General features: G+C 45.1%; 1 protein-coding gene across 1 annotated transcript in view; it reads right to left on the bottom strand.

Moving 5' to 3' along the window:
* Positions 1-13,158, bottom strand: part of TMC1 (transmembrane channel like 1) — a 654,455-nt gene that overhangs the window by 618,300 nt on the left and 22,997 nt on the right. Inside the window, exon 2 of the mRNA XM_078677802.1 lies at positions 4,787-4,927. Coding sequence (XP_078533928.1) covers positions 4,787-4,927 — 141 coding nt within the window. The remainder of the gene's footprint in view (positions 1-4,786; positions 4,928-13,158) is intronic.

Raw genomic sequence — 13,158 nt, 5'->3', positions numbered from 1 at the left:
CCTCAAATAGATTTCAAGTCCTAAGTGTCGAGCACGAAGATCAGGCCATCTGTTCAGAGGAAGTTTCTTAGGCCTCCAAGCAGTCATCTCCTGAGTATAACTTGGACAATCCTCCCGAGTCGCAAAGTTAGAACCTATCAGAATTGATGAAGGTGCTAAGGAATCTTACGTGCGGATATTAGGAGTAAATTTACTATTTCGGAAATGAATCAGGCAAAAATCCAAGACACTTGTGAAGCGTTGGAGGTGAAAGTCTCCACTAATATGGAGAGGATTTGTCTGATAGAAGCATCTGTTCAGGCTCTAAATAAGGAAGAAGACGTAAATCGTGCTGAAATCCAACTTTTAAAAAGTAGTGAAAAATCTATGATGAATAAAATTGAAGCCTTAGAAAACAACAGCGGGCGTAACAACATAAAGGTGCTAAATGTCCATGAGGGTCTGGAGGGTGATAATATTAAAAGTTTCTTTATAGGGCTGTTAAAGGAGTTTACCCTGACCATTGACTCCCTAGACCTGGAGGCAGATATTTAGAGAATCCATAGGGATCATAGTGATCCTTTCACAAAAAATACCAATAGAACAACACCTAAAAGAATTTTGGTAAACTTTAAAACATTCCTCCTTAAAGAGTGGATTTTATCTGAAGCACTCAAAGCTGGCTCCTATACCAAGGGTTCCTGGCCCTTCCGAATCAGGTCAAACCTGTCCAGAATTACCCAAGATAGACAATGGGAATTGGGGAAGTTCATATCGATTTTAAGGTCATTAGGGGCAACAGCACAATTGAGATTTTCTACTCTGCTAAAAGTAATGTGGAACTATAAAATGACCAACTTCAGAGATCCGAAGGAGGTGGGAAATTTCATAGAGCGAATAAAGGCTCAGGGTCTAAGCTGATCTTTGCATTGTAATATAGTGTAACATATATGTTATCCTGAGGGGAGGCCCAGGTCAATTATAGGGAGGATTCCCATGGAAGGGAGGGCAGGGCACAGCTCGAGGAAGCTATTTTTTTATTTTTATTTTCATTGTGTGGGGAGCAAATTAGGTAAAAAAGAAAGAAAAGGTACTCATTTGACAAATAGACAAGATTGCACAAATAAAAGTGGGCGGAGCTGTAATCAACTCATTCTACTGCCACGCTTTCTTTAACCTAATTTAAACTCCTAACATGAATGTTAACAGTCTAAGAGTTTTAACCAGACAGACGAGCATCCTCCAATATTTGCCCCAATCTGAGTTTGAAATTATTATCCTTCAAGAAACTCTCCTAACATGTGAGGAATGGGAATCCATCTGTGATAAGCAGAGATGGATTGATTTCTCCTGTCGCACAACACAATCTTGTTGTACTAAAGGTGTAGCAGGTATTTTTAAACAGGCAGTTAGAGCAACGTTGGGTGAGGTTAAGGTTGACTCTAAAGGCCTCTGGATCATCTGTGATGTTAAAATTCAAAAGGAGTGGTATACCATAGTCGGTTATTACGGGCCTAATATAGATGACGAAACCCCAAGACAATTTATAGTCACTTGATTCAATCTAATTATCCTATCATAATGGGGGGGGCATTTTAACATTCTTTTGAACCCAGCCCTAGATAAGTGAGGGGAAAGTAGTCTCTTCAAAAATTGACTTGTTTATAAAAGTACTGATGAGGGACCTAGGTTTGATAGAAATTTGGAGAGAAAAGTATAAGGGCCTGGGGGTGCCGTCAGATTATAGATTTCACAATAAAAAGTATGGATATTGTTCCCGAATTGATTTCTTACCCCTGGGTCTCTTTTGAGGAGAGACCGTTCCCCGTCTGAAACTATTGTAATCAGGAGACCTTAGATGAAACTGTTTATGTCCTTAGCTTTGAATTTGGCCCTAGTTCACACAATGATCAGTAACATTTGGAATATAATTTAGTGATAGATGTGGAGTCTGTGATCAGCTCTCCTTCTTTACTTTTGTCTCCTGCCCGAGGCACTGTGACCTTTCTTTCTCACTAAGCCAATAGGATATAGTTTGTGTGATATTTTGTGTGTATCTTTTCACTCTTCTTTCCTTCTTTGTTTAGTCTTTGTTCCCTCCTGTGATGTGGTGTTTTAACTTGCATCCCTGGGGTCTAGACTATTTGATTAATTTGTACATTATTGTGCATAGTTGTTTCCATTTTTGTATGGTTTACTACATTTTCGATTTTAAGGGGAGAAGATATGTGGTATCTTCCGGTTGGGTTTATAATGTTTCCTTATTACTTGGTTCCTAGCAAGGGAACATTATACACATAACAAGAAATGTTGGTTGCCTTTTCGCCGTGATCATAAAGTCTGTTCTGGGAGTCCATTCAGACTTTTTGTACCTTGTTGATCGAGAGCTGACACTCCTTTGACAGTTTGGCACATTCAATCTGATGGAGAGATTTATATGTGGCTGCAGTTCCATAAAGCCTCTCAAGGCCAAGATTGATGATTCTCCCTTGTTTATCTTTCCTGAGCTTTGGTACATATCTGACAGACTTGTAAGTTTCCCACACTATCACTGAATAGTCCTCCAACCATATATCTTTCTGGAAGTATTGTTTGGTCTTTTCCCTCAGGCAGGACATCCTTAGGTTCTGCATTTAGCTACCACATGACTAGGTGTCGGACCCACCTTCTCTGGTCATCGTTCTCACTGGAGGATGGCTTCTCACATGTTTGAAAGTATCCTTGTGGTTGATCTGCTGATAGTCTGAAATTGTAAGCTAAATTTATAAATGGAAAACCCACCCACAAAAATATTTTAAGCTTGTCGAGGTAATCAGGTTTACATGGCATTTGGCATTTATGTAGTAATGGTGAATCAGAAAACGTATTTTTATATTATTGTATTATAAATTATAATACATAAATACCCATCCCGTTTTTTCTTGGGCATATGTTTCAACATGTCTCTTACACACACTCACTTCAGTCTCACATCTAAAAATTCTAATGTTGTGCCTTCAGGGAAGCAGTTTCATCATTTGAAGTGCTCTGCTGACTTCTTACTAGGTTTCGCTCTAGAAATTCTTCATATATACATACTGCTCAAAACAATAAGACACTATCTGAGAAGATAAAAACAATGAAAAAGCTTTACATCAATAACCCTTTACCACAATTCCTAAAAAAGTTAAGTTTGAATGCAAAATTGAATTGGATGACTTAATAATAGATCAAGTCAACTGTCGGCATAAGGCCTGAAAACGAAATGGAGAAATCGAATTATTTTACAGACACAAACAAAAAGTGGTGGGGCGGGTGGAGGGGGTGCAGAGGGGAGCACAGGAGGGGTAAAGAGGGGGTAATAAAAAAAAATAACTTACCTGAAGCTGCCGGCCGCCTTGTACCCCGATGTTCCTCTGCCTCCTGGTCCCAGCAGACCCTGGGACAGCATCAGAGATTCCCTGTGCAATCCCTGCACTGCTCTCATACTATTACCAATAGGATGAGACCAGCGCAGTGATTGGCCTAAACGGGCTGGTTTAACACTCGCTCAGGCACAGGGTGTCTGTGCTGTTTCTCCAACCCGGCTGTGCAATACAGCTGGGTTGGAGAAACCTAACTAAGACGGCCAGCCAAACAGACATGCTGCTTAGACCCACTTCAGTATCCCTCCGTCCCATGGCCCGGCTCTGTCCCTCCCTACACATGCTGTCTTAGCCTACAGCTGAAAAATCAAACAATAATAAAATATAGTTTTATTTTCAGCTGCTGGCTCTGAGCCAGTGGGGCGACGCTCCTTCGCCATTGCGGAGGAGCAGCCGCTGCTGGTCACTGCTCAACAGGTAAAAGAGTTGCTGAATATGTTTAGGACATTTTTGTATAAAAAGCATACACAGTGGATTGTGAAGCTACATACCAAAAGTATATATTTGGAACTATATTGTTTTCAGTGTTTAACTCATGAAAATAATTACACCAACTAACATCCATTTGCCAAGTCCTCTAATATCTCACCTAGCCATTAAGACACAAACCCCAAGACAATGCTCAGATGATCCCAATAAAGATCAGCATTTTCTTTTACAAGCTTGCACCAAGGCTAAGAGGCAGATATGCAAACATTTCACCCAATGCAATACAGCCAGTCAACCTTCTGCACTGGGTTGCATGAAAGGAAGACATTAGAAATGCTCCATGTTTACAAAGACACGTTGGATTTCTGCTGCTTAGTGCCAATGCAGAAACCCTTCCACCATGGTGCGCGGGTGCCTGCGTTACGAGCAGGATTGTTTTTGTGCAGGGAGGGAAACTTTCCTGCACAAAAACAATCCTTAAAGGAATTATCCTTTTTATAAGTGTGATGCGAAATGCATCATGCATTGAGAAAGGAAGAAACAAGGAGAAATAAAAACATTTCTCCTAGATACACCTGGGTCTGGGAGGAGTACCATTCTGACCCATTGCCAGGTTACTTTTTCTAATTGTGGGTATGCACCAACATTCATGGTTGGATGAGTGGAAAGACCCACACTCCACTCATGGAACATCTCCCTGCTGCAAGGTAACGCAAGGCAGTGAAATGCGCTGCCTTTCCTTGTGTTAATTTGCATTTACTAAACCACACAGAGCCATGCAATGTGGCTTTGAGGGGCTTATTACATCCCAGTGGTGCATGGGCAATGCAAGCCCTTAGTAAATCTGGCCCTAGATGTTTGCTTTTAGCAGTGATCTACTGTACTAAAGAATGAGAAGGCAAGGTGTATTTTTAGTCAGAAATACCATATCTAAAGGCAAAATTCTTGAACAGTCTTTCGTGTTATTGACATACTTGAGAACTTCCAGTTTCTGCTTCATCTTCCACGGCTTGTTTCTTATTGTTGCAATCAATTTCTTCTTCTCTTCCACTGCTTCTTTTAACTTGTCCATTTCTTCCTCGGTAATTTCATCTTCCTCTGATTCAGAGTCCGAACTACAAGAAATAGACATCACGGTGTACTTAAAATGGCTATTTGTAGTAGTAATAACTTTTTTTCGGTTAAAGTAACCATCACATAGTAAATGGCTATTTTTTTTTGATGTTCCAATACATTGTACTGATGTATTTTCAAGTGGAAAAAAGTTTCATCTGCCCATCCAAATGGTTTATATTACCGTTGTTTGTTTGCTTTTGAAGTTACTGGTTTGTATGTGACAAAACATTTATAATGCGATAGCTTGATTATGACACATATTCAAGATGGCTGAACTCAAGATAAAATACAGTAAATGAAAACAGAGTAGGCACTGAATGAACTATTACCTGTTATAATGTACCTATATCTGTTTTGTGTAATCATGTTAGTGCGTCTTTGACCTGAAAGAAAAACAATTCACAATTGGCTACATCAGCGGCTCCTTTACTATGGCGGAAGAGCGTCGCCCACCACTGTCCTTCCCCCCCCCCCCCCCCCCATCAGCAGCCTCAAAACTTTCAAAAATAAAACGAAAATAAAATGTGTTTATTATAGGTTTTATTTCGCAGAGTCTTGGGGGCGGGGCCTAATTGGTGACAGGCTGCAGGAGCAGTGGTGCGCACTGCTGTCAGTACTCATGTCAGTTTGGCCAGACTTCTTAGGTCCGGCATGCCCCCTGAGATGTCTCCAACCCGAGCGGCATATTGCCGGGTTGGAGAGAGCAGACACTGGCTCCCAGTCTCTCTGGGAGCACAAATCCAGGGCACTCCGGCCAATTCTGACGCTGCTCTTATGCAATAGAGCAGCATCTGGATTGGCCGCAGAGGGATCTGGGAGTCTGCGCCTTCAGTGGACTCTTGCCAGAAAGGAGCAGAAGAGTGGCAAAGCAGCAGGCGACCCACCCCACCACTCTGCCCTGACACCAGCCCCTACTGGTTGGCTACCGGGCACTGGTGACCAGGAGCAATGCATACTGATTTGCCAGGCATAGATTAGCCTGGATGGTAATATCAAACATTTCCTTATGAATATTATTTAGGAATGCTCTCAATTTTTGGAGTTTCGAATATGTTTCCTCCCCTGTACCTTTGACAAGCAGCCACATACACAGCTCCTGCACCTTCTTTCTTCTCCTCCTTATGCGTTCTTTGCTCTGAGCTCATGGAAGAAGGAAACCAAGATGAAAAGTGTGCGCCTTATGAGCCACTTTAGTTAAAAGTTGGATCTACTTCCCTCCTTCCCAAATACATTTGTTGGTACTTTATTTGGGATACCTACGCTGCAAGAAACGAGATGCAACACCCATCCAAAGATATCCAATGGTCGCCCTTGCCAAAAAGATAATCCTTATTTGTACTGTTAGCTGTGTAGGATTTTAGGTAATCCCATCACCGTGTAAATATTCTGGGATTGAGAAAGATAGTTTTTAAAAGAGTACCGAGCACTCAGGGTAACTGAGGCAACAGCAGAAAGGGGCAAGACATTTCCCGCAAGAGCGATGATGGAATATCCAAGGTAAATCACAGCTTATTCTGGTGTTGAAGGACTATACCCAGGATACCTGTCTGAGGCTCGATTTTAAATGTGGCAGATGCAGTCAGCAGACTTTCTCTTCGGCGACAGCCCGGGTAATTCGAGCGTCTCCCACGCGGGGGAAGAGCAGAATCCTTATTGGAATCGACCCACGGACCTCCGGGTATTTCCATCTAGCTACCCGAAGGAAGAATACTCCATTAAGAGTGCTGGAACCTTTAAAGGGTTTTTTAAAAACGTTTAAAACACTGCTGAAATAGAGTTATGACACGGAGCCTGCCTGGTTTCATATTGTAAACTCTCCCTCCACCAGCGCGATCCTCCTCAAGAGAAGCCCGGTCCCACGTTGAGTCGGTTTCCCGAAACATTTTTAGAGAAGAGACGTTCCCCCCACCCTGTGCCCCCTTTCGACTCCCGCCCTGATGAAGGTGTAGCCCGAAACGTGCGTTGGCGTTTATACCATCAGATGACCAACTGAATGATCTAGGAGAATATTTCAACTGTTCCCAATTGATCGTTGCTCATAACATTGCTGCGGAGTGACATATGAAAGTATTTGTTGTAACGGCTTGGCTTGTGAGAAGTATGCTTGTGTATGTTTGTTGAGAATAGAGTGTGGTTTGTGTGGGCCATGGTGAGAATAGAATTCATTCTTGTATTGATTGTGTGTTATTATATATTTTTTACCATGTTCTTTCAGTAACTAAGCAACTTTAATGAAATCTATGATCTGAAAACTCATTGTTTTGAAAAAATAATAAAAAGTATATATATGTCTACTTTTCTAAGCAGTTGTCCTAGAAATTTCTTTGTGGTTCGAGGCGAGTACGTATATATTTGGACCTCTATTGAGGCCGTTCCTAATATAACAGGCAGGTTTCCTCCTTCTGCCCTGACTTGTATTTTCCCCGTCTACCTGCCTTGTATCGATGTGGGGTCCCCCTTCTCTGCGGCTTTCTCTGCTAAAATGTCATCACTCATTTGTTAGTTACAAGAGAGTAGTGGAGGCAGGACTAACACTAATGGTATGGTGGTATATTACCTTCCACGACTGCCCTTAACCAATTGAACCAGGGCCTTGTAAGAATTGACCACCAAACTTTTACATAGAATGGAAGGATGAAAGGATGGTGTAGAAGTGTGGGACCTACTCAGAGATGGTGACACCACATATCCCTCCCATTGGTGCATTATCTACGAGCCTTCCTTGAGGCAAGGAAAGGAGGACATGGTGCATGTCATCCAACAGCAAATGGCCTCATGGTAATCCATCCTAAGAATTATCTTCCTTAGAATGCTCAGACACTACCCAATTAAATTGAAATCCGGAAGATTATTTTTCTTATGCCAAGCTCACATGTGGAACTGACATGTGAAGCCCTTGAACCCCACTTTTGATAGGGACTTTTCTTGAGAAAGTGATAATCTCTGCCCTTGACAATATGATTGCTGAATCTGTGTGCCAAGAAGCACTGGAAGGATGCCTGTAACTCAGGAGTCTCCAACCTTTTCTGTAATGAGATCTACTTATATTCAATGAAAATCATGCTCAACTACTAATATTCATTCTGTATAGTGGCCACATAACACAAGATTACATTAGTGGACACCTCATGTAGGATTGTAAGCAGTGTTCACTTTAGTGCATCAAGCAGAGTTGCTAGCAGTAATGCAAACAAGGTTTATCAACTCGGAATGTCTCTACATGGGTAATACATACCAATGTTGGTATACATATGTTAATTCATCCATGTAAAAGAATCTAACTTAGTAGGTTGGACTGCACATAAGAGAGCTACTCACAGGCAGCTGAAGAGCTACCAGTAGCTCACAAGCTACTCTTTGGAGAAGCTTGCTCTAACTTCAGCTTAAACCCATTTAAGCCAACATTTTGACTACCGTCAGACCTTGCAGAGAGCCAGTCCTACACACTGAATTCGTCATTTGGAAGCTGCCTGTGGCCTACCCAGCTGAACTCGCTCAAGAGATGAACCAGAAAGAACTGCCCCTGAACATCATGGCATCATAGAGTCCAGTGAAGATGGTGACAATAACAGAGAGGTACCTACAGGAGGTAAAAGGATTCCCATCCCCAAAGACCTAGGGGTAGATGTATCAACATACCCTTTTGCGATTTCTAAATAGCGATTTTTAAGGAATCGCTATTTAGAAATCGCAAAATGGAATGTATGTAGAAATTCGCTATTTTTTAGCGATTTCTTATTCTTCCTTATTTGCGAATTCGCAATTTGCGAATTTGCAATTAAGGAATCATTTCCCATTCATTCCTATGGGCCAGGAGGCCTATAGGAATGATTGTGAAATAATTCTCAATTTGCGATTCGCAATTTGCTAATCGCAAATTGAGAATAATTTCAAGGGTGCAGGGGTGTCTCAAGGACACCCTGCTGCACCCCTGAAATTTACATGTGTGTGCATATGGCGCACATACATGCCCTATGGGCATGTATGTGCGTCACATGCCACCTTCACAAATGCCAAATTGTGCATTTTTAAAAGATTTTGCAAATTACTACCAACTACAACTTGGTGGTAATTTGCGATTTCTTAACCTAAATTCGCAATTCCAAAATGCAACATGCATAGCATTTAAGGAATCGCAAAATTGCGATTCCTTAAATGCTTAAGCAAAATAAGGAATCGCAATTTTTTGCGAATCCTAATTTTGCGAATTTTTGTTACATGTCAAAACATGCAAAAAGACCGTTTGCGATTCGGAAACGGCTTGATACATCTAGCCCTTAGTGCCTAGTGTTGTGTTGGGGGATGGCATTGACATGTGGTTTGAAGGCCAATGAGGTAGCTTTGTGCATGCACAGAGTCGCAGAGCAGGATTGGGGTCTAGCTTCTGAAAAGATATGCAATTCTGTGGGAAGGATGCTCTAATGGTCCTAGATACAGCTGGCCGGATGATGTATGCCCCCATGAAAGAAATCCTTGTTGTTAAGTTTGGTATTTCCCCAGAGAAATAGTGCTTGAGGTTTAGGGACAGCTACAAACTGTCTAACAAGTCTGGTGGATTTCATAGATTACTTCAATAATGCACTAGGTGGTTGGGTGAACGACAGCAAGGTTAGTGACTATGATGGGTTGTGCAATCTATTCCTGACACCGCACATGTTCAATAATAGCTTTGCAAAGCTTTTCCAACACTTGATGGGTTCAAAGCTTACTGTGTCCAGAGAGCTTGCAAAGGAGGCTTACCTCTGGGTTAGTACAAAGTGTCAAATAAGATACATGGGTGGACCCCAAGAAAGCTCAACAGAGTTCCCACCAAGAGGGAAAACCAAAAGATGTTCTCTAAAAGCCCACAAAACAGTTTCCAGTAGAAGTAATCCCAGTCCCATCCTGAACAGAAGAATGGTAAGTTTAATGAGAAGTCCCCAGGCTTCTTCCGGCTCAGGGCCATGAATGTTACCACCACAATCCTAGTCAGGGTAAGTGTAGTACACACTAAACGTTTTCCTGTGCTCACCCTCTGGCAGCTTGGCACAGAGCAGTCAGGCTAAACTAAAGAGGCAATGTGTAAAGTATTTAGAAGTCAATAGCTCCAACTGGGGCTGCCTGGTCATGCCTGATCGGGTCAAGTCCAAAAGTTCACTCTAACCGGGATTGAGCACGGGCCGGACACAGGAGTTGCGCAGACCTGATGGTAGTCCCTTGGATATGTTGAAGTTAGAGGGCGATGCATTGAAAAACTGAGGGGATGCATCGCTGTCAAAGGTGATGCATTGGTTCCAGAGTCGGGCAACGTCATTAATGAGTCGATGTCAAGAGTGCCATGCATCGGTTTCAAGGTGTCAATGTCAAACTGCTAATTTTAGGCGATGTGTTGTCGTGAATCAGTGCAGGACCAGGAATGTGTCGCAGTTGGGGGTCGGTGTGTCGCAGACATCAGTGATACAGTGTCCAAGGCTCATGCAGCAGAGGTAATCCAGAGGCACTGCGCTGGCAATGTTGGGGCAGTGTTGTAAGTCGAGGTCGTTGACTCGCTCATTCTCTGAGTAGTGTCCACGACTTCAGCACAGGCAGCGGCGGTGCGGTGATATCACAGGGAAATGCGCACGTTTCGAACAATGCTTCGGTGTTGATGTGTTGGTTTCTAGGATTGCAGCACCAAACACTCACTTTCAAGGGCCCAGGACTGGATTCAGCACCATTTGGCAGAGCAGGACTCACAGCTGAGGGGCCATGGTGCTGGTAGCAAGATGCAGGTGAAGTCTTTGATATCCTTGAGAGTTCAGAAACAGGAGGCAAGCCCACCAACTCCTTGGAGAACCTTTAGAGATACAGGGTGTAGAGAGTCAAGTCCAGTCCGCTCACTCCCAGGCAAGAAGCAGCCCGGCAGCAGGCCAACACAGCAAAGTAAGCAGCAAAGTGGCAGTCCCTCCTGGCAGCACAACAGCTTTCCTTCTTGGTAGAATTTCCTCAGTTCCAGAAGTGTTCTGAGTATATGGTGTCAGAGGCCCAGTACTTATACCCATTTCAGCGTTTGAAGTAGGAAGACTTCAAAAAAAGGTCTTTGTAGTGCACAAAAACTGCCCTTCCCTGCCCTGGCTCCAGACACACTGCAGGGGAGTATGAAACTCTTTGTGTAGGGACTGGCACAGCCCTATTCAGGTGCAAATGTCAGCACGTCCCTCTCACTCTAGCTCTGGAAGACCCATCAGCCTCGTGATGAGCCACCAGGATATTCTGGGCACACATCAGCTCCCTTTGTTTGTGACTGTCTAGAGGGAATGCTCAAAACACAGCTTTCATCCAACCAAGACTTGTATTCCAGAGACAGGCAGAGGCACAGAATGGTTAAAATAAGATCAATCAATCAATCAATCAAGCATTTGTATAGCGTGCTACTCACCCGGAGGGTCTCAAGGCGCTTGGGGGGGGAGGGTCCTCTACTGTTCGAACAGCCAGGTCTTGAGTTGCTTCCTGAAGGAGAGGTGGTCCTGGGTCAGGCGAAGGTGGATGGGGAGGGAGTTCCACGTCTTGGCAGCCAGGTAGGAGAAGGATCTTCCTCCCGTTGTGGCTCTTCGGATGCGGGGAACGACGACGAGGGCGTGGCTGGTCGATCGTAGCTGGCGGGTGGGAGTGTAGAAGGTCAGGCGGTCATTGAGGTATCTGGGGCCTTGGTTGTGGAGAGCTTTGTGTGCGTGGGTGAGGAGTCGGAACGTGATTCTCTTGCTGACGGGGAGCCAGTGCAGGTCTCTCAGGTGTCCGGTGATGTGGCTGTGTCGGGGGATGTCCATGATGAGTCGTGCTGAGGCGTTCTGAATGCGCTGGAGTCTTTTCTGGAGTTTGGCTGTGGTTCCGGCATAGAGGGAGTTGCCGTAGTCCAGTCGGCTGGTGACGAGGGCCTGGGTGACCGTCTTCCTGGTTTCGATGGGGATCCACTGGAAGATCTTGCGTAGCATGCGTAGGACGTTGAAGCATGACGAGGAGACGGCGTTGACTTGTCTGGTCATTGAGAGGGAGGAGTCCAGGATGAAGCCCAGGTTGCGTGCGTGGTCCGTTGGTTTGGGTGCGCTGCCCAGGGCAGGGGGCCACCAGGATTCGTCCCAGGCGGAGGGTGATGATCCCAGGATGAGGACTTCCGTCTTATCTGAGTTCAGTTTCAGGCGGCTATTCATCATCCACTCGGCTACGTCTTTCATCCCTTCGTGTAGGTTGGTTCTGGCGGTTGCGGGGTCATTGGTGAGGGAGAGGATCAGTTGGGTGTTGTCGGCGCAGGAGAGGATGTTGAGGTTGTGTTGGCGTGCGATGGCCGCGAGGGGTCTCATGTAGATGTTGAACAGCGTGGGGCTGAGTGATGACCCTTGCGGTACGCCGCAGATGACTTCGGTGGCCTCGGATCTGAACAGGGGGAGGCGGACTCTCTGTGTTCTTCCGGCGAGGAAGGAGATGATCCACTCCAGTGCCTTCTCCTGGATTCCGATGTTGTTCAGGCGCTGCACTAGGGTGCGGTGGCAGACAGTGTCGAATGCTGCGGAGAGGTCCAGGAGGATGAGGGCCGCTGTTTCCCCGTTGTCGAGCAGGGCTCGGATGTCGTCGGTGGCTGAGATGAGGGCGGTCTCGGTGCTGTGGTTGGCCCAAAAGCCGGACTGCGAGTGGTCGAGGGATCCATTCGTCTCGAGGAAGGCGGCCAGCTACCTGTTGACGGTCTTCTCAATGACTTTGGCAGGAAAAGGAAGGAGCGAGATGGGGGCGGTAGTTTTTGAGGTCGGTGGGGTCCGCTGATGGTTTCTTCAGTAGGGCGCTGAGTTTGGCGTGCTTCCAGCTCTCTGGGAAGGTGGCGGTGTCGAAGGAGGTGTTGATGATGTCCCGGAGATGGGGTGCGATGACGGAGTCGGCCTTGTTGAAGACGTGGTGAGGGCAGGGGTCGGTTGGTGATCCGGAGTGGATGGTGTTCATCGTACGGATGGTGTCTTCAGTGTTGACCGGGGTCCAGGCGCGGAGGGTGGTGGTGGGGGGCGTTGGAACGGTTGTAGGGTGCGTCGGCTGTGTGCTGAAACTGTTGTGTATGTCTGCGATCTTGCTGTGGAAGAACGAGGCGAGCGAGTTGCAGAGGTCTCACGAGGGAGTGATGTTGTTGTTTCCGGCGCTGGGGTTCGAGAGCTCTTTGACGATGTTGAAGAGTTCCTTGCTGTTGTGGGCGTTGTTGTCCAGTCATTCCTTGAATGTGGTTTTCTTGGTG

Source organism: Lissotriton helveticus, chromosome 2_1, assembly GCF_964261635.1.
Source record: "Lissotriton helveticus chromosome 2_1, aLisHel1.1, whole genome shotgun sequence".
Lineage (NCBI taxonomy): Eukaryota > Metazoa > Chordata > Amphibia > Caudata > Salamandridae > Lissotriton > Lissotriton helveticus.
This window is presented reverse-complemented; position numbering and strand designations above follow the sequence as displayed.